This window comes from Oncorhynchus gorbuscha, unplaced genomic scaffold (assembly GCF_021184085.1).
Source record: "Oncorhynchus gorbuscha isolate QuinsamMale2020 ecotype Even-year unplaced genomic scaffold, OgorEven_v1.0 Un_scaffold_2255, whole genome shotgun sequence".
NCBI classification, from domain to species: domain Eukaryota; kingdom Metazoa; phylum Chordata; class Actinopteri; order Salmoniformes; family Salmonidae; genus Oncorhynchus; species Oncorhynchus gorbuscha.
The window spans coordinates 36,648-58,448 of NW_025746814.1; the positions used below are offsets into that span (position 1 = coordinate 36,648).

Sequence of the window (21,801 nt, forward strand, 5' to 3'; positions counted from 1 at the left end):
GAGCCATCTCTGATGAGATTATGGCAACACTTGTTGATCATGTGATCAATCACGGTTTGACCATGAGAGAGGCTGGACTGAGAGTCGAGCCCAACTTGAGTCGATTTACAGTGGCGTCCATAATTCGAACCTTCAGAAATGAAAACAGGTATGCAACTATATAATGACTATTTTAGCATTACAGTAATGTACTGTAAAATACGTATGACTGCATAGTATTACATAAACATTTGTAACTCTAAGCCATCCATTTACTGCACTGCATTGAATGAATGAGGTTGGTTATCATGCTGTACTACATGTTGTTGTACATTGTTTACAGTTTCTATGCTGAACACATACTGTGTTTGAATTCTATACAGAGTGGAAAGGCAAAGACATCATGGAGGACGAGGACGCTTGTTTACAGATGTACAAGAGACTGCAATTATAAATATGGTCTTGTAACGATGTTCGTCTGTTGTAAGAAGAGAGTCAGACCGAAATGCAGCGTGTAGGTTACTCATGACTTTAATGAATGATAAGACGGTACATGAAATAACTGAAATACGAAAACAACAAACGAAACGAGAAACTAATTACAGCCTATCTGGTGAATACAACACAGAGACAGGAACAAACACCCACAAAATACAAAGCGAAAGTCCGGCTGTCTAAATATGGTTCTCAATCAGAGACAACGACAAGCACCTGACTCTGATTGAGAATCGCCTCAGGCAGCCAAGCCTAACTAGACACACCCCTAATCAGCCGCAATCCCAAATAATACAAACCCCAATACGAATACAACATATAAACCCATGTCACACCCTGGCCTACCCAAACATATAACAAAAACACAAAATACAATGACCAAGGCGTGACAGGTCTATGTGGGGACATAGAGGTTTCCTCTGTCCAAGGTTGGATACGCCATGCTAGGAGATACTTCCCTCGATGTTTGGCAAGAGAAAACGTATCCTGTGATGTGGACGAAGTATTGTGGCCAGACTCAGGCCGGAGAAGAGATGAAGCGTAGCTTAGCACTGGTGACCCCCCCCCTACCAATTCCTGGACTGACCCTCCGGGACCCCACACACACAATTGTGTTCTTTACTGTATTCTAAAGAATATACTTTTGGTTTACATATGTTTATGGTTTTGTTGTATGCTACTGTATACAACAGTAATGTTTGGCCTAATAAATATTTTCTGTTTCTACATTGCATTGGTGTTTACAGTCTACTTGTTACCCCGCTCAGCAGATTACTTTCACTGTAGAACATTGTATTGAAATATAGATATAAGTCTATGAAAGACCAAAGAGCTTTAGATTTAGAACAACAGTGTTTACATGGTATATCCAAAAATGTACTATTATGAAAGCAGTGTTCGCCATTTGATGCAAATGATAATAATAATAATAATAATATATGCCATTTAGCAGACGCTTTTATCCAAAGCGACTTAAAGTCATGTGTGCATACATTCTACGTATGGGTGGTCCCGGGGATCGAACCCACTACCCTGGCGTTACAAGCGCCATGCTCTACCAACTGAGCTACAGAAGGACCACAATTGCTTCATTCTGACATGTGTTTATTACATTTTGAAGGAGATGTGAGGCATTTTGCATTTTGTGTGTGCAGTTTTGGGAATTGTGTGTAGAGTTTTGAAAAAAAGGAGACCGTTTTGAAAACTTGTGTAAGCAGTTGGAAAAAACTGTAATTCAATTAATTTATTCTAAAAGAATATAACTTATAAATCATGAGCCTCATCTTGAGGAGTCACCTGTCACAGTATAAAAAAATAGTATGGGTGCTGAGGATCAGTTTATCCTTTTAGATCATAATGGATCAGATTACATGGACAGGGTGACCTGATCCTAGATCAAAATGAATCAGATTACATGGACAGGGGAACCTGATCCTAGATCAAAATGAATCAGATTACATGGACAGGGGAACCTGATCCTAGATCAAAATGAATCAGATTACATGGACAAGGGAACCTGATCCTAGATCATAATGAATCAGATTACATGGACAGGGTGACCTGATCCTAGATCAAAATGAATCAGATGACATGGAGAGGAGGACCTGATCCTAGGTCATAATGAATCAGATTACATGGAGAGGAGGACCTGATCCTAGATCATAATGAGTCAGATTACATGTAGAGGAGGACCTGATACTGTAGTCCATTTCTAGTACACTGGCTTTATGGAGAAGTGGATTCACCATGACCAAGACACGGAACACATACTGTTGTAAAGTCTAGATACCGCAGGTGTTTACTGCCATCTAGCGGAAGATACTAATAAAATACTTTATTATCAGGGTGGGAGTCCACCGAGCTGAAACAGAAAGTACATTTGTTTCTTTGTACAGAATCCATTTTGAGATGACAGAGCAGAAATCACTATCTGGAGAGAAGTAATAATAAAGTAAGTATTTCTGAACAATAATATATTCTAAAGGACAGAGTAAGAGAATGAATACTTGGAATGAGATATTACTAGTTAGTAGAACTGCTACTTGAGCTGAGTAGCTGACAGTTTTGTGGAAACTAATCAGTAGACCTACATGTTATCAGTCAAACGTCTGGTAAAGATGGTGGAGGAGCATTTACATTATAGGGCTTTATGTTTATCTCAGGGTTTCTCAGTCCTTTTGTTCTTGCCCAGCACTTACACACCTGACTCAATTAATCATCAAATGTTTTAAGACAGTTTAATAATAAATAATAATATATGCCATTTAGCAGACGCTTTTATCCAAAGCGACTTACAGTCATGTGTGCATACATTCTACGTATGGTTGGTCCCGGGGATCGAGCCCACTACCCTGGCGTTACAAGCGCCATGCTCTACCAACTGAGCTACAGAAGGACTAATATTTGAGGCATACAAATTAACATTCTCAAATTAAAACCTTTTGGGTTTGTAGGGCAGGCCCGTTTACAATTTTTAAAGGACTACAGTAATTCACATTCGAGGAAAAAAAAACTACAACTAAACTTGGTTTCCAGTAAAGTATATGTTTAGCTAAATTAATGTAAGAGAGATGTCTTGAAGGAGGACTACAAACCTGAAACAAAACCAGATTTGGTACAAGGTCATGAGTTACTGCTGTGGCATGCAACTGACTGTTAGCGCCAACCTCTGGTTACTGTTGTTATATAAAGGTGTCGTGCCATGAAACATTCCCTGAAGTCTTGTGATGTTGCGCCTCTGGGTTTAGAACTCTGTGCCCTGCACCAGTGGGACAGTTCGTTTGGCATGACCCGGTGCTTTGAGTGAGTGGACATTTCACTTCAGGACCAATTGAATGGTCTACAATGTGCAAACTCTGCTCATCTGGGTAACCGGGCGACCGGATGACCAATGGAGAACCAACTTGCTCAGTGACAATCAAACATTACCTACGCAGTTACAAAATGTCTGGAACTGTGGCGCATATGTCTTGGCACCATTAGAAGAGGGATATATTTGTTGATTTGAAGGGCTGATTGTGGTGTGTAGGCTACTAACTATTATAAAATTAGGTCATCGTCAGACATTCAATAGTCAAAGTAGGTTTGAGCTACATTATGATCACTTATCATGCCGACCGACCTGATGGTCTGCATTCGAAATATTGTGAAAAATATCTGGCCTGGGCTATAGATTAGGCTATATACACTACATGATCAAAATAATGCTTGTTTTAACATCTCATTCCAAAATCACGAGCATTAATAGGGAGTTGGTTCCCCTTTGCTGCTATAACAGCCTCCACTCTTCTGAAGGCTTTCCACTGTGTTAGAACATTACTGCTATAACAACCTCCACTCTTCTGGGAAGGCTTTCCACTGTGTTAGAACATTACTGCTATAACAACCTCCACTCTTCTGGGAAGGCTTTCCACTGTGTTAGAACATTACTGCTATAACAACCTCCACTCTTCTGGGAAGGCTTTCCACTGTGTTAGAACATTACTGCTATAACAACCTCCACTCTTCTGAAGGCTTTCCACTGTGTTAGAACATTACTGCTATAACAACCTCCACTCTTCTGGGAAGGCTTTCCACTGTGTTAGAACATTACTGCTATAACAACCTCCACTCTTCTGGGAAGGCTTTCCACTGTGTTAGAACATTACTGCTATAACAACCTCCACTCTTCTGGGAAGGCTTTCCACTAGATGTTGAAGTGTTGCTGAGGGGACTTGCTTCCATTCAGCCACACGAGTGTTAGTGAGGTCGGACACTAATGTTGGGCGATTAGGCCTGGCTCGCAGTCGGCGTTCCAATGAATCCCACTAGGGTTGAGGTCAGAGCTCTGTGTAGGCCAATCAAGCTCTTCCACACTGATCTCGACAAACAATTTCTGTCAGGACCTCGTTTTGTGCACGGGCCATTGTCATGCTGAAACAGAAAAGGGTCTTCCCCAACTGTTGCCACAAAGTTGGAAGTACAGAATCATTGTATGCTGTTGCGTTACTATGTCCCTTCACTGGAACTAAGGAGCCTAGCCCGAAACATGGAAAACAGCCCCAGACCATTATTCCTCCTCCACCAAGCTTTACAGTTGGCACAAATCATTGGGTCAGGTAGCATTCTCCTGTCATACGCAAAACCCAGATTAGTCCGTCTGACTGCCAGATGGTGAAACGTGATTCATCACTCCAGAGAACACGTTTCCAATCCTACAGAGTCCAATGGCGACAAGCTTTACACCACTCCAGCCAATGCTTGGCATTGCGCATGGTGATCTTAGTCTGATGTGCGGCTTCTCAGCCATGGAAACCCATTTCATGGAGCTCCCGACAAACAGCTTTTTTCCTGACATTGCTTCCAGATGCAGTTTGGAACTTGGTAGTGCGTGTTGCAACCGAGGACAGACGATTCTCATGCGCTTTAGCACTTTGCGGTCCCGTTCTGTGAGCTTGTGTGGCCTACCACTTCGCGACTGAGCCGTTGTTGCTCCTAGACGTAACCACTACACAATAACTGCGCTTAGAGTTGATCGGAGCAGCTCGAGCAGGGCAGAGATTTGACACATTGACTTTTTGGAAAGGTGGCGTTCTCTGACGGTGCCACGGTGCCACGTTGAAAGTTACTGAGCTCTTCAGTACTGTCCAATCTATGGAGATTACATGGCTGTGTGCTCAATTTCATACACCTGTCAGCCACGGCTGTGGCTAGAATAGCCTAATCCACTCATTTGAAGGGGTGTCCACATACTTTTAAATATACAGTATAGTGTACATGCTCTGTCCTGCTACTTACTGGTAGGCCAGTATATTATGTGAACTGATCTGAACAGGTTTAGGCTGGTCATCTAGGATATGTAGGCTATAGCCGAGGTAAAGACATTAATCTGAATATCACTAACAAACCACTGTCGTACATTTGAACCTAGCCTGCTTTACTCAATATAAAATCTCTTACTTGTTGCAAAAAAAACTTTTGTACGAATCAATGATTTCCCCCTCAGATCAATCATGCCCATTTTAGCCCTTCTTTCTACATTCTCAGATACGTTTAGAAAATAACCAATTAAAAGACAATAAATTGATATAATTGTATAAAAATAAGTGTGAGACATGGCCTTGTGTTTCCACACTGTCTATAACTACCTTAACAAACAGTGAGTTATTATTATTATTGACTGTTACCATGGAGAAGTGATGTTCATGTAATTGCATTAAGTCCCCTAACTGTTTGGATATGTCTATTAGTTAATGTTTTATTTATAAGAGATAATGAATACATGAGAACGATTGACATTAAATAATTAGTTTTCACTGTGTTAACCACAACCAACATGCTGGATCTCTGTTTAGGGGTCAGTGCTCTAAAATGAGTCTCTCTGGGGAGAGAGAGGAGGGGGTCCCTGCCTCTAAAATGAGTCTCTCTGGGGAACATGACACCAAAGCTAAGAGGTGAGATGACCATTTTCTTTAAGAATGTATTATGTTTATTTCCAAAAACATATATCCACAATTCTTTCACATTAGTTTTTTCATCAGACATTATTGCTCGTGGGTACATTCAATATTACTCTTCTCAAAATGTTTTATTAATAGTTTTTAGATGTGTATGAAAGTAGTTTTTTGTTGTTGTAAAAAGCTATATACCCATTGTTTAACTGGAATGGAATGTTGGTATCCTGATTATTTGACTGTGATATGTGGTTGTGTCACCTAGGTATCTTAAGATGAATGCATTTACAGATAGATGTTCATTTGACCCAGTTTCTCACAGCAGGGAAATAATCCTGCAGCAACAGGACATGTGAACTATTATGTGTTTATAATGCATTACAAAAATGTGTTAGGGCAAATTAAGATGGACATTTTTTAAATTGGAAATTACAAACGATAGAAGCCTTTTTTAAAGCTTGAATACACTACAGTACGGTAGCTTGTATTGTAAGTCACTCTGACCCAGTTTCCAGATAGCGATGGATTTTAGGCTGTTTTAAGATGTGTCTTTCTATGGGATCAATATCATGCTAAATATATTGTGAATTTACAGCATTTTGTATTTGTGTATCATGATCTGTACAAATAAGTACCAATCCACAAATGTAAATCACCAATCCACAAATGTAAATCACCAATCCACAAATGTAAGTCACCAATCCACAAATGTAAGTCACCAATCCACAAATGTAAATCACCAATCCACAAATGTAAGTCACCAATCCACAAATGTAAGTCACCAATCCACAAATGTAAATCACCAATCCACAAATGTAAATCACCAATCCACAAATGTAAATCACCAATCCACAAATGTAAGTCACCAATCCACAAATGTAAATCACCAATCCACAAATGTAAATCACCAATCCACAAATGTAAATCACCAATCCACAAATGTAAGTCACCAATCCACAAATGTAAATCACCAATCCACAAATGTAAATCACCAATCCACAAATGTAAATCACCAATCCACAAATGTAAGTCACCAATCCACAAATGTAAATCACCAATCCACAAATGTAAATCACCAATCCACAAATGTAAGTCACCAATCCACAAATGTAAATCACCAATCCACAAATGTAAGTCACCAATCCACAAATGTAAATCACCAATCCACAAATGTAAGTCACCAATCCACAAATGTAAGTCACCAATCCACAAATGTAAATCACCAATCCACAAATGCAGTTCACTGTCCACAAACAAACACCTTTTGATTTGTATTTGTAAATCGATGTATTGCATTAGATTTATTTTTATAACTGCAGATATGCAGGTCATTTCCAAAGGCCTTAAGTAAACTGACTGCCTTAAAGACTTGCACATAGGAGAGATATGCGCAAATATGACATATGGTAAACCTGCAACTCCATGTTTGGAAGAGCTGACTTTTGGCAGGGATTTGATGACAATAAATATCTAAAGGTTATCACGAATAGAAATAGAAAGCGATTTGTGTTAATAGAAAAAAAGGTTTGTACCCCTCGTTCGGCAATTTTGATGCCTGCCTTTCAAGGTAGCAAAAACTATGGTGACCATAATATGTTAACCATGTGTGTAACCATAGTATGTCCAACGTAAATAATCAAAACCCTAGCCCTAGATTACTCTATATTTGCAACACTATTGTGGTGTACACCCGTTCATCACCCAAATAGTTGAATTAGCTGGCCAGTGTGATAACACCACTAAATGTGAAGGATATGTATGGGATCAAAATCATGCCAAATGTATTGGTGTTATCACCCTGGCCAGCTAATTCAACTATTTGGGCGATGAACGGGTGTACAGCGCAACTTTTTTTTTACGACTACAAATCACTTTCTTTGCGTGAGAACTTTTTGTCCTTTTCTTGTCGTCAAATCCCTGCCAAAAGTCAGGTGATCTAAGCGCTTCCAAATATGGAGTTGCAGGTTTGCCATATCTGTCATGTTTGTGCAAATCTTTAAGACAATCATTTTACTTAAGGCCCTTAGAAATTACCTGCATATCTGCAGTTGCTAAAAAATTCTGTAACGGCCGTCGTGGGTTGAAGAAGGTGATAATACAGGTAACGAGTGGAGGACAGAGGAGCCTCTTAAAGAAGACGTTACAGACCTGTGAGAGCCAGAATTGTTGCTTGTTTATAGGTGACCAAATACTTATTTTCCACCATAATTTGCAAATAAATTCATTAAAACTCATAAAATGTGATTTTCTGGATTTTTTCCCCTCATTTTGTCTGTCATAGTTGAAGTGTACCTATGATGAAAATTACAGGCCTCTCTCATCTTTTTAAGTGGGAGAACTTGCACAATTGGTGGCTGACTAAATATTTTTTTGCACCACTGTATTTGTTACATTTGACTGTGTTAAACCAAGCAGTACTTTTTATTTGTCTCAAATGAAACCATGAATTGATAGATTTTAAACAAAATACATGTCTGTCATTGAACAACCCAATGCCATGATTAGATAGTGACAAAACACACCAATCTCTTTCAGAATTTCTTTGAACAATATAAGCTAATTTACCAACATTTGGAATTGAACTTTGATGTTTTCCCATCTGAACTCAGAGTAGATGAGAGATGTAATGTTTGTCTCTGTTGTGTTGAAGTCTAATCAAGCAGGAGAGACCAGCCTCCCCTGTACCCAGCTGTGTGTCCATGAAGAGTGATGAGTCTATGGATCCTCCTATAATGTTTAGAGAGGGAGACATTTCTACTGAACAAAGGTACGAAGAACTCATGGGTCAGTGAGTTAAACAACACTTTCATTTCTCCACCATTTCCCATTTACTTTTGCTGTTTTCATAATCCATATGCGAATCCTTTCCCCCCATTTCCATAGTCCTAAAACAATTAACTGTGTGTGTGTGTGTGTGTGTGTGTGTGTGTGTGTGTGTGTGTGTGTGTGTGTGTGTGTGTGTGTGTGTGTGTGTGTGTGTGTGTGTGTGTGTGTGTGTGTGTGTGTGTGTGTGTGTGTGTGTGTGTGTGTGTGTGTGTGTGTCTCATGTTTTGTCCACAGCAACCAACAGGAGAGATCAGAGTCAGAGATTCTCAGTGGTCAGTCTTCCCAGGGTCAACATATAGACCTGACCTCCATATTCAATGTATGTGGTCCTGTTATGTACATTTGTTTTGGTTTACATCAAGTCAAGTTGATCTGTCAATCATTCATTAATGTGTTGATGAGAAAGTGTTTCTTCTCTTGCTTAACTTATTTACTTTATTTATTTCAGTTGCTTGAAGAGAATATTATGACATTTGTGAAGACTGAGCTGAAGATGTTTAAGAGGATTCTCAGTCCAGAACTCCCAGAAGGCTTTGAGAGTCAGAAGCAGGATAAGGAAGTGGTGGATGCTGAAGATGAGAAGCAGGAGAGCAGTGCCAGAGAGGGAGCTCTGAAGATCACACTGCACATCCTGAGGAAAATGAACCAGAAGGAGCTTGCTGACACACTGGAGAAAAGTACAAACATTTAAAAGCTGTAGCTAAAGTACAGCTAAAGTAGCTGTGTAACTCAATGATGAAATAGCAGCCTTAACACAACCCCTAGTACCTCATCAAGTAGCAGCAAGGATGTGTTGTGTTGAATCATTTAGACAGAGAGAAGAGGAGAGACAGATAGAGACCGAGAGAGAGATAACATGAACAATACCATCACTAATACCAATAATGATATAAATCAGTCACACCACTGTGTAATGCATTATGAAAACATTTACACATTTAATTACACAGTAAAGATAATAAAATATTGTAATGTACAACTTTAGAACACAGTCCTAAAATACTGTAGGCATTAAAACAGATATATTATCATCCTTTGTGTTATTTCTAGATTCAGACGAGCTTGCTGAGATTTGCCAACGTGAACTCAAATCTAATCTAAAGAAGAAGTTTCAATGTGTATTTGAGGGGATCGCTAAACAAGGAAACCCAACACTTCTCAATAAGATCTACACAGAGCTCTACATCACAGAGGGTGGAACAGGAGAGGTCAATAATGAACATGAGCTGAGACAGATTGAGACAACAACCAGGAAACAAGCAAGACCAGAGACTGCAATCAAATGTAACAACATCTTCAAACCCTTAACTGGACAAGACAAACTTATCAGAACTGTGCTGACAAAGGGAGTCGCTGGCATTGGAAAAACAGTCTCTGTGCAGAAGTTCATTCTGGACTGGGCTGAAGGAAAAGCAAATCAGGATGTCCAATTTGTATTTTCATTCCCTTTTCGGGAGCTGAATTTGATGAAAAGGGAAAAACACACTTTGATTGAACTTCTCAATCACTTCTCAATGGAAACCAAACAATCAAGAATCTCCAACTACGACAAGTACAACGTTCTGTTCATCTTTGATGGTCTGGATGAGTGCCGACTGCCCCTAGACTTCCAGAGAAACAAGATCTGTTGTGACGTCACAGAGTCAACCTCAGTGGATGTTCTGATGACAAATCTCATCAATGGAAATCTGCTTCCCTCTGCTCTCCTCTGGATAACTACCAGACCTGCAGCAGCCAATAAGATCCCTTCAGGGTGTGTAGACCAGGTGACAGAGGTACGAGGGTTCAATGACCCACAGAAGGAGGAGTACTTCAGGAGAAGATTCAGTGATGATGAGGACCTGGCCAGCAGAATCATCTCACACATAAAGACATCAAGGAGCCTCCACATCATGTGCCACATTCCAGTCTTCTGTTGGATTTCTGCAATAGTCATTGAACACATGCTGAAACATAAGAGAGAGGAGATGCCCAAGACTCTGACTGAGATGTACACACACCTTGTGGTGTTTCATACCAAATGGAAGAATGAAAAGTATCACTGGAATCAAGAGAGCATTCTGTCACTGGGAAAACTGGCTTTTCAACAGCTTGTGAAGGGCAATCTGATTTTCTATGAAGAAGACCTGAAAGAGGCTGGCATTGATGTCAATGAAGCCTCAGTGTACTCAGGATTGTGCACACAGCTCTTTAAAGAGGAATGTGGGCTGTACCAGGACAAGGTGTACTGCTTCGTGCATCTGAGCATTCAGGAGTTTCTGGCTGCTGTATATGTATTCCTCTCATTCATCAACAACAACGAGAATCTAATGGCCAAACCGCAATCAATGTTCAGCTACTTTTTTGCTCTGTTCAGATACGAGTCTGACGTTACTCTCTACAAGAGTGTTGTGGATAAAGCCTTACAAAGTGAGACGGGAAACCTGGACCTTTTCCTCCGCTTCCTTCTGGGCCTCTCACTGGAGTCCAATCAGAAGCACTTAGGAGGTCTACTGACAAAGACAAGAAGCAGCTCACAGAGCCATGAAGAAACAGTCAAGTACATCAAGGAGAGGATCAGGGAGAATCCCTCTCCAGAGAGGTGCATCAATCTGTTCCACTGTCTGAATGAACTGAATGACCATTCTCTAGTGGAGGAGATCCAACGCTACCTGAGATCAGGAAGTGTCTCCAGTGATGAACTCTCACCTTCACAGTGGTCAGCTCTGGTCTTTGTGTTGCTGACTTCAGAAAAAGAGCTGGATGTGTTTGACCTGAAGAAATACTCCAGATCAGAGGAAGGTCTGCTGAGGCTGCTGCCAGTGGTCAAAGTCTCCAGAGTTGCTCTGTGAGTACAAACATGACATTTAAGTACTAATCATCAGGAAGAAAGACATTTTCAATTTAGGCAAAAATATGTATTATAATGTTTATATAATATATAATATTATATTGAAAAACATATTAAATCAATGCATTGATGTTCACATTAGTATAACAAAATTACCATATAATTATAGGAGATGGAAGATGAATCTATATGTTGTTTGAGAGAATAAACCAAATGCAACTGACATTTTCCTACACTACTGGTGTTAAATTAACTGTGTTTGTGAAATCATGATGATCTCTTTGTCAGGCTGTCAGGCTGTGGAGTCACAGAGAAAAGTTGTGCTTCTCTGGCTTCTGAAGTTCTGAAGTCAAACTCCTCATACCTGAGAGAGCTGGATCTGAGTAACAATGACCTGAAGGATTCAGGAGTGAAACTTCTCTCTGCTGGACTTGGGAATCCCTACTGTAAACTGGAGACCCTGAGGTCAGTATTCCTGTAGTTGGCCAACAAGTGATAAGTGACGTGTTTGGACAGTGAAGTTAACAGTTTTAAATTTGGCTCTATGCTCCAGCATTTTGGATTTGAGATAGAATGTTTCATATTAAGCAACAGAACAGAGTATCTAACCTTTTATTGGAAGGTATTCATAAATATCTGTTTTACTGTTTAGAAATGAAAGTATCTAGTATCTAGTTTAAGTATCTAGTTCTCCCATTTGATTCTATTTGAAGAAGTCATAATTATTAGTATATAGACATAAGCTGTACACCGTGTGTGTGTGTGTGTGTGTGTGTGTGTGTGTGTGTGTGTGTGTGTGTGTGTGTGTGTGTGTGTGTGTGTGTGTGTGTGTGTGTGTGTGTGTGTGTGTGTGTGTGTGTGTGTGTGTGTGTGTGTGTGTGTGTGTGTGTGTGTGTGTGTGGTTATGACGAATAAAGTGTGTGTGTCTGTGGTTATGTATGTTCACGTGTATCACGTGAACATGCACACACTGGAAACAAACACACACACACACACACTGGACACACACACACTGGACACACACTCACACTCACACACACACTGGACACACACACACACATACACACACACTGGACAAACGCTGGACACACACCCAAAACACAGTCAAAACAAGCTTGATGTAGTCGTCGCGTTGAACGAATATGGGACCAGATACTAAACATTTAATGACTTTATTACACTTTGAGTGAATTGGTCAGAATATTTATGACTTCTTCAGATGGGGGGACGAGATACATAAAGTGCTTTTATTTTTCTAAACGGTGAAACAGATATGTAGGAAAATAACCTAAAATAAAAGTGACATTATATACTGTCACCTCATATTAATGTTGGCCTCACTGTAAAACTAGATATGATGTGGTGTTATGCAGGTGAATGAGGACCCAAAAGCGACTTGGCGAAAACAGAGTTTTTAATCCAGTAAGATACTTAACAAAACAAAAGGCATAATACTACTCGTAAAGACGAGAACAGACTGGAGACTTGATCAAGAACTGCAGGTTGCCTCGGGAAGGCACTTGAACCTAGCAGACTCAGACACCTGCTCACCACGCAGCATCTGAGGGAAACACGACACGACAGGGCAAAACATAGACACAGCACGGTGAATATAGACAAGGATCCGACAGGGCAGGTACGGAAAACAAGGAGAGAAATAGGGACTCTAATCAGGGAAAAGGATCGGGAACAGGTGTGGGAAGACTAAATGATTGATTAGGGGAATAGGAACAGCTGGGAGCAGGAACGGAACGATAGAGAGAAGAGAGAGCGAGAGAGTGAGAGAGGGAGGGGGAGAGAGAGGGATAGAAAGAGGGAAAGAACCTAATAAGACCAGCAGAGGGAAACGAATAGAAGGGGAAGCACAGGGACAAGACATGATAATTAATGACAAAACATGACATGTGGACTGTACACTCAATACAATCCTAATCTAATACACCACTGTGTGTCTTTTGACTGATACTGTTTTTTAAACTGGTCTGGCCAGTCTACTAAAATAGTTTGTACTTCATATTTTTCTCTCTACAAGCAATACTTTGATAATTTGTCATTTATAGTAATGATACATTCCTTTATGAATAGATATGGCCGGTTTCGGGACACTGATATACGTGTATCTAAAGAAAATAATAGCATTGTGTTTTTAAAAATTATTTTACTCTTTGCAGGCTGTCAGGCTGTCTAGTCACAGAGGAAGGTTGTGCTTCTCTGGTCTCAGCTCTGAAGTCAAAGCCCTCAAACCTGAGAGAGCTGGATCTGAGTAACAATGACCTGAAGGATTCAGGAGTGAAGCTTCTCTCTGCTGGACTGGGGAATCCCCACTGTAAACTGGAGACCCTGAGGTCAGTATTCCTGTAGTTGGTCAACAAGTGATAACTGTTCACCAGATCCACATGTGTTTACCAGGCACACATACTGTAATCCATACCATGTGTGTTTGGACAGTGAAGTTACACACACACACACTGGACACACACACACACACACTGGACACACACATACACACACTGGACACACACACACACACACACACACACTGGACACACACATACACATATACACACACTGGACACACACACACACACACACTGGACACACACACACACACACACACACTGGACACACACATACACACATACACACACTGGACACACACACACACACTGGACACACACTGGACACACACACACACTGGACACACACATACACATATACACACACTGGACACACACACACACACTGGACACACACACATATACACACACTGGACACACACACACACACACTGGACACACACACATATACACACACTGGACACACACACACAGCATTTACGTATATACACACACACAAGGCACACACACACACACACTGGGCACACACACACTGGACACACATACACTGGACACACACACACCCATATACACTCACTGGACACACTCACACAGCATATACATATATACACACACACAAGTCACACACACACACACACACTGGACACACACACACACACACACACATATACACACACACAAGTCACACACACACTGGACAAACGCTGGACACACACCCAAAACACAGTCAAAGAAGCTTGATGTAGTCGTCGCGTTGAACGAATATGGGACCAGATATTAAACATGTAATGACTTTATTACACTTTGAGTGAATTGGTCAGAATATTTATGACTTCTTCAGATGGGGGACGAGATACATAAAGTGCTTTTATTTTTCTAAACGGTGAAACAGATATGTAGGAAAATAACCTCAAATAAACAGTGACATTATATACTGTCACCTCATATTAAACAATTGATCTGAAATCCAAAATGCTGGATTATAGAGCCAAATAAAAAATGCTGGATTATAGAGCCAAATAAAAAATGCTGGATTATAGAGCCAAATTCAAAATGCTGGATTATAGAGCCAAATTAAAAATGCTGGATTATAGAGCCAAATAAAAAATGCTGGATTATAGAGCCAAATTAAAAATGCTGGATTATAGAGCCAAATTAAAAATGCTGGATTATAGAGCCAAATTAAAAATTCTGGATTATAGAGCCAAATAAAAAATGCTGGATTATAGAGCCAAATTAAAAATGCTGGATTATAGAGCCAAATAAAAAATGCTGGATTATAGAGCCAAATTAAAAATGCTGGATTATAGAGCCAAATTAAAAATGCTGGATTATAGAGCCAAATTAAAATGTTGGCCTCACTGTCAAACTAGATATGGTGTGGAATCAATACAATCTAAATCTGATACCTCACTGTCTGTATTTTGACTGATACTGCTTTTTAAACTGGTCTGGTCAGTCTACTCAAATATTTTGTACTTTATATGTTTCCCTCTACGAGCAAGACTTTGATAATTTGTAATTTATAATAATGATACATTCATTTATGAATAGATAAGGCAGGTTTCAGGACACTGATATATCTAAAGAAAATAATGGTGTTGTGGTTTTTAAATTATTTTACTCTTTGCAGGCTGTCAGGCTGTCTAGTCACAGAGGAAGGCTGTGCTTCTCTTGTCTCAGCTCCGAAGTCAAACCCGTCACACATGAGAGAGCTGGATCTGAGTAACAATGACCTGAAGGATTCAGGAGTGAAACTTCTCTCTGCTGGACTGGGGAATCCCCACTGTAAACTGGAGACCCTGAGGTCAGTATTCCTGTAGTTGGTCAACAAGTGATAACTGTTCACCAGATGCACATGTGTTTACCAGGCACACATACTGTAGTCCATACCATGTGTGTTTGGACAGCGAAGTTAACAGTTTTAAATTTGGCTCTATGCTCCAGCATTTTGGATTTGATATAGAATGTTTCATATTAAGCAACAGAACAGAGTATCTAACCTTTTATTGGAAGGTATTCATAAATATCTGTTTTATTGTTTAGAAATGAAAGCCATTTAAGTATCTAGTTCTCCCATTTGATTCTATTTGAAGAAGTCATAATTATTAGTATATATACATATGCTGTACACCATGTGTTTGAATAATCACAAATTAAGTGTGTGTGTGTGTGTGTGTGTGTGTGTGTGTGTGTGTGTGTGTGTGTGTGTGTGTGTGTGTGTGTGTGTGTGTGTGTGTGTGTGTGTGTGTGTGTGTGTGTGTGTGTGTGTGTGTGTGTGTGTGTGTGGTTATGTATACACGTGAACATGCACACACTGGAAACAAACACACACACACACTGGACACACACTCGCACACACACTGGACACACACACACACACACACACACACTGGACACACACATACACATATACACACACTGGAAACAAACACACACACACACTGGACACACACATACACACACTGGACACACACACACACACACTGGACACACACATACACATATACACACACTGGACACACACACACACACACTGGACACACACATACACACACTGGACACACACACACACACACACTGGACACACACATACACACACTGGACACACACACACACACTGGACACACACATACACATATACACACACTGGACACACACACACACACTGGACACACACACATATACACACACTGGACACACACACACACACTGGACACACACACATATACACACACTGGACACACACACACAGCATTTACGTATATACACACACACAAGGCACACACACACACACTGGGCACACACACACACACTGGACACACACACACTGGACACACACACACCCATATACACTCACTGGACACACTCACACAGCATATACATATATACACACACAAGTCACACACACACACACACACACACTGGACACACACACACACATATACACACACACAAGTCACACACACACTGGACAAACGCTGGACACACACCCAAAACACAGTCAAAGAAGCTTGATGTAGTCGTCGCGTTGAACGAATATGGGACCAGATACTAAACATTTAATGACTTTATTACACTTTGAGTGAATTGGTCAGAATATTTATGACTTCTTCAGATGGGGGGACGAGATACATAAAGTGCTTTTATTTTTCTAAACGGTGAAACAGATATGTAGGAAAATAACCTCAAATAAACAGTGACATTATATACTGTCACCTCATATTAAACAATTGATCTGAAATCCAAAATGATGGATTATAGAGCCAAATTAAAAATGCTGGATTATAGAGCCAAATAAAAAATGCTGGATTATAGAGCCAAATAAAAAATGCTGGATTATAGAGCCAAATTAAAAATGCTGGATTATAGAGCCAAATTCAAAATGCTGGATTATAGAGCCAAATAAAAAATGCTGGATTATAGAGCCAAATTAAAAATGCTGGATTATAGAGCCAAATTAAAAATGCTGGATTATAGAGCCAAATTAAAAATGCTGGATTATAGAGCCAAATTAAAAATGATGGATTATAGAGCCAAATTAAAAATGCTGGATTATAAAGCCAAATTAAAAATGCTGGATTATAGAGCCAAATTAAAAATGCTGCTTCACTGTCAAAATATATTTTATTTTTTATTTTATTTATTTCACCTTTATTTATTAACCAGAGAGGCCAGTTGAGAACAAGTTCTCATTTACAACTGCGACCTGCCCAAAGCAAAGCAGTCCGACACATACAACAACACAGAATTACACATGGAATAAACAAACATACAGTCAATAATACAGTAGAAAAAGTCTATATACAGTGTGTGCAAATGAGGTAAGATAAGGGAGGTAAGGCAATAAATAGGCCGTAGTGGTGAAGTAATTACAATATAGCAATTAAACACTGGAATGGTAGATGTGCAGAAGATGAATGGGCAAGTAGAGATACTGGGGTGCAAAGGAGCAAAATAAATAAATAAATACAATATGGGGATGAGATAGGTAGATGGGCTGTTTACAGTTGGGCTATGTACAGGGGCTCTGTGAGCTGCTCTGACAGCTGGTGCTTAAAGCTCGTGAGGGAGATATGAGTATCCAGCTTCAGTGATTTTTGCAGTTCGTTCCAGTTATTGGCAGCAGGGAACTGGAAGGAAAGGCAGCTAAAGGAAGAATTGGCTTTGGGGATGACCATTGAGATATGGTGCGGGCTGTATACTCAGTACAATCTAAATCTGATACCTCACTGTCTGTCTTTTGACTGATACCGCTTTTTAAACTGGTCTGGTCAGTCTACTCAAATAGTTTGTTATTTCTATTTTTCTCTCTTCAAGCAATACTTTGATAATTTGTCATTTATAATAATGATACATTCCTTTATGAATAGATATGGCATGTTTCAGGACACTGATATATCTAAAGAAAAGAACAGCATTTTGTTTAAAAAAATTTTTTTACTCTTTGCAGGCTGTCAGGATGTCTAGTCACAGAAGAAGGCTGTGCTTCTCTTGTCTCAGCTCTGAAGTCCAACCCCTCACACCTGAGAGAGCTGGACCTGAGTTACAATCACCCAGGAGACTCAGGAGTCAGACTGCTCTCTGCTGGACTGGAGGATTCACACTGCAGACTGGAGAATCTCAAGTATGGAGAGGGTTTATGTCAATGTTCGTATCAGACATGTTTGCGTTATCAGGCTAGTTAAGACAAATATTCTTACCACCTATTGGGAAAAGGGAAAGGGGGAAACCGAGTCAGTTATTCAACTGACTGCATCCAGCCCCTCAGACAGGTTGGACTAAGTCATATGTGTGTGTGTGAGTTCATGTATATCACTTGTAGTGGCCAATCGGTTCAAATATGACACGACCAAAGAACTTTGAATTCAATGATAGACTTTTAATACAAGAGTATAACAAGCCGGAGAGCCCCGCAGGACCCACGACCTCCAGAGCCTCGCTCTCCCTTTTATATCCATGCATACATCATCAGTTCATCCCCCAATGCAAATACAGTTACATCCCAATCTGTTCGTCCTGCTTGTTCAGCCCAGTAACGCCCACATCTGCTTTCGGCAGATGACAAGAACCTTCCTGTTCCTGCACTTTGCTAAATGCATTATTTTGTTTGTGTATTATCTAGGATCAGCAGACTATGTGTCTCCTCAGTTTCTAGCGTGTCCAGCTATACTAAAAATAGTTTCCATTCCTCTATTTTACAGCCCTATGCTTTGGCTCTGTAATGAACTCTGTGTCCCTTTTGTGTGTGTGTCTTCATCTCCTTTAGCTTTAGGGTGTCCAGCTGTTCTGGTCACCTTCTCTTCATATGGTTGTCTAAGATCAAACCGACTTATGTGTTTCCCCTGTGATGTGATTGATGTCTGTAATCCATCAGTTGGTCATTTGGCTGACCCCGTCCTGAGACAACCTCTGACCTTTGTATGTCCAGCTGTTCTAAGCGTCTATGTGTCTGCATTGTTAGTGTCCCCTACCCCCAGGGCCTTTAACTGCTTCCTGCCCTATACAATAGAAAATGCATTTTACCAGAACAGGGAATGAACCCATAAGTGTACCTTTCTCTTTTGTTATCAAATCATGTATATAATCTCTCCCACACACTCAAGGACTGTCTGTTCTTCTGCTTACCGCTACAGTGTGGAACATGGTGGTGAGAACAGAATGAAACCTGGGCTTAGAAAATGTGAGTGTTGACTCCTGTGAAGAATATGACTAAGAATAAGTCTTAATTCAAGTTAAGTCAAAGTCAAAGACCACCATCATTACTTATTTGGTCATATTAAATATAAGTTTAGTTCTACAGAAGCATAAATCAGGGACACCAAAGTTTAGAAAGTGTTGCTTTGACAATGTGTGTCGTGTTCGTGTTACATTAGAAATGTTTGTGTGTGTTCATGATGCGTACAGGTGTTTGTGTGTGTTCATGATGCGTACAGGTGTTTGTGTGTGTTCATGATGCGTACAGGTGTTTGTGTGTGTTCATGATGCGTACAGGTGTTTGTGTGTGTTCATGATGCGTACAGGTGTTTGTGTGTGTTCATGATGCGTACAGGTGTTTGTGTGTGTTCATGATGCGTACAGGTGTTTGAATGATGCGTACAGGTGTTTGTGTGTGTTCATGATGCGTACAGGTGTTTGTGTGTGTTCATACAGGTGATAACATATGATCATTCAACAAGTCTCAAGTTACATTTTGTGTGTGTTCAATCAATTATATGAAGAGTTTGTCCTTCATGATGCTTTCTGTTTGTGATGACCAATTCATCCCTTTTGTGTGTGTTCACCAAAGAGCACCTTCTATCTACCAAAATGTACTATGTTTGTGTACCTTAGTAGTACTTCCCTCCCTCCTGTTTGTGTGTGTTCTACAAGTCTCAAGTTACCTTAAGGTGTTTGTCTCCAGGTGTTTGATACCTAGAATTATCTACATGAAATGAATGAGTGAAAAGTGAGTTAACATTCTAATGTGAATGATGATGATTTCTAATATTGTGTCTGGTTTCATCCATCAGATGCCTGTGATCTCACACTGGACCCAAACACAGTAAACAGACACCTCTCTCTGTCTGAGGAGAACAGAAAGGTGACATGTACGAGAGAGGAGCAGTCATATCCTGATCACCCAGAGAGATTTGAGGATGATGAACAGGTGTTGTGTAGAGAGGGTCTGACTGGGCGCTGTTACTGGGAGGTAGAGAGGAGTGGGAGATGGGCTGATATAGGAGTGACATATAAAGGAATCAGCAGGAGAGGAAGGGTTAATGACTGTGGGATTGGACAGAATGACAAGTCCTGGAGTCTGTTCTGCTCTGACAATAGTTACACAGCCAGGCACAATAATAATCTCACTACCAAATACGTCCCCTCCTCCAGATCCCACAGAGTAGGAGTGTATCTGGACTGGCCAGCTGGCACTCTGTCCTTCTACAGAGTCTCCTCTGACACACTGACCCACCGTTACACATTCCACACCACATTCACTGAGCCCGTCTATCCAGGGTTTAGTGTTTGTGATGACTCCTCAGTGTCCCTGTGTCAGGTGGTCCCTGTGTCAAACACAACATGATGTTTCACTCTAATCATGTGTTTTATGTTTGATCAGAATATGACGTTTAAATACGTTCCATACGCACAGAAAGCTTATAAGTTTTACATCCCTGTTAGTGAGCATTTCTCCTTTGCCAAGATAATCCATCCACCTGAAAGGTGTGACATTTCAAGAAGCTAATTAAACTGCATGAACATTACAAAGGTACACCTTGTGCTGGGGACAATAAAAGGCCACTCCAAAATGTGCAGTTTTGTCACATAACACAATGCAAGAGGTGTTTCAAGTTTTGAGGGAGCGTGCAATTGGCATGCTGACTGCAGGAATGCCCAACAGAGCTGTTGCTAGATAATTTAATATTCCCAATCATGTGAAATCCATAGATTAGAGCCTAATGAATTTATTTCAATTGACTGGTTTCCCTCCTCTTTCTACAAGTCTCAAGTTACCTTAACTTCTCCTTTTGATACCTAGAATTATCTACATGAAATGAATGAGTGAAAAGTGAGTTAACTCATATGAACTGTAACTCAGTAAAATCTTAGAAATGGTTGCGTTTATATTTTAGTTCGGTATAATAAAAAAGAGCAGTTCTAAATGTTTTGTGTTTGATATGATGTTAATGGAATATAAAAAAATGATTTTGTGTGGAGGTGCTGACTAACGGCGAATAAACTGTAGACTTTTCAAATAAAGAGTTGTACACTCCGTATATAAACTCGCAGTCATCTAACACTGTATCTTGCCGAAACGTTGGTGATTTACCCAATAAATGACTGGGAGTTTATATATGGAGGGTGCGACTCTCTTTATTTTTAGTCTATAGTTTATTCG

General features: G+C 40.2%; 1 protein-coding gene across 6 annotated transcripts; it reads left to right on the forward strand.

The window, feature by feature from the left end:
- The first annotated feature begins 2,369 nt into the window (after positions 1 to 2,369).
- On the forward strand, positions 2,370 to 21,192 carry LOC124025455 (NACHT, LRR and PYD domains-containing protein 3-like). Of its 6 annotated transcripts, none has more exons than XM_046338892.1 (12): positions 2,370 to 2,425; positions 5,808 to 5,906; positions 8,557 to 8,690; positions 8,967 to 9,051; positions 9,181 to 9,409; positions 9,783 to 11,559; positions 11,851 to 12,027; positions 13,734 to 13,907; positions 15,553 to 15,726; positions 18,373 to 18,546; positions 19,526 to 19,602; positions 20,432 to 21,192. In XM_046338892.1, exons 5-12 carry the CDS (start codon positions 9,199 to 9,201, stop codon positions 20,983 to 20,985), a joined length of 3,318 nt encoding a protein of 1,105 aa, XP_046194848.1. In that variant the 5' UTR covers positions 2,370 to 2,425; positions 5,808 to 5,906; positions 8,557 to 8,690; positions 8,967 to 9,051; positions 9,181 to 9,198; the 3' UTR covers positions 20,986 to 21,192. The 6 variants fall into 6 exon arrangements, with proteins under 6 accessions (XP_046194848.1, XP_046194845.1, XP_046194846.1 ...); XM_046338889.1 differs by having other exon boundaries at positions 8,557 to 8,673; XM_046338890.1 differs by having other exon boundaries at positions 8,557 to 8,673; positions 19,556 to 19,602.
- Positions 21,193 to 21,801: the final 609 nt, after the last annotated feature.